The 3,407-nt window shown below is 42.6% G+C and overlaps 1 protein-coding gene across 1 annotated transcript; it reads left to right on the top strand.

Annotated features, from left to right (window-relative positions):
• Positions 1–1,333: 1,333 nt before the first annotated feature.
• LOC119073191 lies at positions 1,334–3,061 on the top strand. The gene has a single exon (XM_037178498.1). The coding sequence runs from the start codon at positions 1,334–1,336 to the stop codon at positions 3,059–3,061; it is 1,728 nt and encodes a 575-aa protein (XP_037034393.1).
• The last annotated feature ends 346 nt before the right edge of the window (positions 3,062–3,407 follow it).

Genomic DNA, 3,407 nt, shown 5'->3' with positions numbered 1-3,407 from the left:
GAAAAAGAAAGAGAAAAACCAATTTTGGTACAAAATATCTTAACTCCGTGTGATATTTATACACAGACTAGATTTATAATTCGAACGTTCAAAGTCACACAAATTTTCATTGCATCCCTAAATTTTCGGATGGAGTTGAGGTACCTATACGCTATAGCGAAAACTAAACAGATGTGTGATCCAAATTATAAAATTAATGTCGTACACATGAATAAATGGTCGTAATATGAAAATATTTGGATGTTTAGTCTTGCGATCTAGTTGTTCCAAAAATACTTCAGTTTGAATTTTACATTGGCATACAATGTCTAGTACATTTTATGGATATTTTCGGATACACGCACATCAGCCTGAAATTAAAGGGCTATTAAACGCAAAACGAATAAAAACATTTCTGATTTTCAGAAAAAGCTCATCTCGACGTGATTGTTTTAAGACTCGTACGAGGTACGGTCTTGCATTGTGTTTCGAATTCAGAATACTGTTGCTCCGAGATGTTGAAAGATTTTGACTATTAATGGAAATTTGTCTTTATAGACAAGTCAGTGAAATTATCGTGCGGGTCTCTCCAACAGCACTAAAATCAGCTGTTTTCAGTGATTACATTTTGTCTAAATGTTTCGAGCAAACAAGTTCGAAGAGGATTACCACAGGGAGCAGTATCAAGTACAACACTGTTTAATTGTATGGTCAACGATTTATGCTCAAACCTTCGCCAAATACCAGGTGTAGAAATAGTCATGTTTGCCGACGACCTGGCCATATTCGTCTCCGGTGATGACATGATAATCATGGAGTCAATAATGAACTGCGCTCTAGCTGTTCTACACGATTGGGTACAAACAAACGAGATGATTGTCAACTTAAACAAAACTTTCTTTCAAGTATTCTCGATGAGGAATAATATCCCAATGCCAAATATTTATTTCAACAACACAGAAGTAAAAGAAACCAAAAATCAAAAATATTTGGGCGTCGTATTGGATCAAAGATTAACATTTAACCAACACGTGAATGAAAGGGTAGAACAAGCAGAAAACAGATTGAAAATTCTAAAACGGCTTGCAGGAACAAAATGGGGCCCCTCGAAAGACACGTTAACAACAACATTAGACCGATTGCAATCGGGAATACGATTAGAAGGCTAGTAGCGAGAATCGGAAGTTCTAGGATTGCCGACCGAACGGGAGAACAGTTACGCCCCAAACAACTAGGTTTCGGTACCCGCGGAGGCGCGGAAGCTGGAGTACACGCTGCGAGGCATTTCGTGAACTACAGACACCAATCGACTAAAATCTTCGTCAAACTTGACTATAAGAATGCGTACAACGAAATGGAGCGCCAGCCCATGCTGCAAGCAGTTAAAGCAAATTGTCCGGACATCTACTTGTTCATGAAACAGTGCTACGGCCTGCCAACCTGGCTATCATTCGGCGATTTCACCATGCTCTCCCAAAGAGGCTGTCAAGAAGGAGATCCGTGCGGCCCGGCGGCTTTTTGCATGGGAATACACCACATGGTCAACTGTTTGGAATCGGAATTCAACATTTGGTATATCGACGACGGAACGATTGGAGGTGAACCAGATGTAGTGATCAACGACTTGGAAACTGTCATAGCAAAATCATCCGAGGTTGGACTGGAACTAAATTTCGGCAAGTGCGAGATCAAAATACTGGGAGTCGTCCGTCCGGAAGAACGAGCCCACATTCTGCAAAAAATCAACCAAGTCGCTCCAGGTATCGTGGAACGTCAAGACGACATTGAACTGCTGGGCTCACCATTGACATTGTCGGGAATCAAATCAGCAATTAATAAGAAACTGCGCAAATTGAAAATCATGGTTGGCCGAATGGACAAATTGAATGCGCATCACTCCTACTGCCTGCTCCGAAGTTCACTGTCAATTCCTCAATTAAGCTACCTGCTTCGAACCACACCTTGTTGGAATGCTATGGACGAACTAGAAGAATACGATCGGGTACTGAAGGATGCAATGGAAAGTATCGTGAATTGCCGCTTCACAGAAAATTCATGGAACGAAGCCACTTTGCCAGTCAAGTTGGGTGGATTGGGACTAAGAAACGCCACAAACCTCTGCTACTCCAGTTTTTTGGGCTCAATTCATTCATTCGCCGGTATGGTACGCAACATCGTTCCTTCTTTCTCATTGGAAGCTGATCCGTCAACACTCGAAGCTTTGGATGCATGGTCGTCACTAGCCTTGCAAGAAATCCCGGACGCTTCAGAACAAAAGTTCCAGCACGTGTGGGATTTGGCTTTGTGTACTAAACTGCAACGAGACATTTCCGAACAGTCAACAAGCATAACATCAAAGGCTCGATTGCTAGCAAACAATAACAAGGAGACAGGTGCCTGGCTGAACGCATTTCCATTCGCTTCATTGGGCACACTACTGGACAACCAATCGTTTCGGATCGCCGTTTCACTTCGTCTAGGGCTCCCATTGTGCGTCCCACACACATGTATCTGCGGCAAGGAGGTTGATGAATTGGGCCTTCACGGATTATGTTGTAAAAACAGTGCTGGCCGGTGGGCAAGACACGCAATCGCCAACGACTTGTTAAAACGGTCTCTCGTGACCAGCAAAATCCCAGCCCTCCTGGAACCAACAGGATGCAACAGGTCGGATGGAAAGAAACCGGACGGGCTTACCTTGGTCCCGTGGCAAAATGGAAAGCCCTTGGTTTGGGATTTCACGTGTGCCGACACCCTAGCACCATCATATGTCAAAGGTAACTCACGGACGGCTGGTTTCGCTGCTCGAACACGAGAGGCTTACAAACTACGGCTGTATAGGAATCTAACTCCCACATATCACGTCGTGCCAATTTGCATCGAAACTCTGGGAACCATCGGTGAGAGAGGCTTGAAGCTTATCCGACGCATTGGGGAACTGCTACAAAATGTTACAGGTGAGAAACGATCAACTAGTTTTCTAATCCAACGCCTCAGTATTGCCATCCAGAGAGGAAACGCAGCAGCTGTTCTAGGCACGATACCATCGGATACCAATCTTGAAGAGATCTACTACCTCTGATTATATACCGATGCCAATTCGCTGTTAGCATTCCCGCGTTTTTCGCTAGTCATTACTATTTGTCATTTTTCTCTTATTTTCGTCTTGTTCGGTTGTGAGACTTTGCGATTTGATCGCGTAACTATGTGATATTTGTAATGTGATTTTTATGTGATTAATTTTTGTAAACTGATTGTAAATAAAAACTTATAAGTCATACATACTCCCCGTTTTAACATTTGGACACGAATTATTGATTTGTGCAAGCAAATCAACAAAGAAAAAACTAGATATAGTCCAAAACAAGGCCTTAAGAATCATATCTGGTAACAAAATTTACTCCGATCGAAGCTATGCAATTATTTAC

This window comes from Bradysia coprophila, unplaced genomic scaffold (assembly GCF_014529535.1).
Source record: "Bradysia coprophila strain Holo2 unplaced genomic scaffold, BU_Bcop_v1 contig_138, whole genome shotgun sequence".
NCBI lineage: Eukaryota > Metazoa > Arthropoda > Insecta > Diptera > Sciaridae > Bradysia > Bradysia coprophila.
The sequence above is the reverse complement of the archived record's forward strand: the minus strand, read 5'-3'. Positions and strand labels throughout refer to the sequence as shown.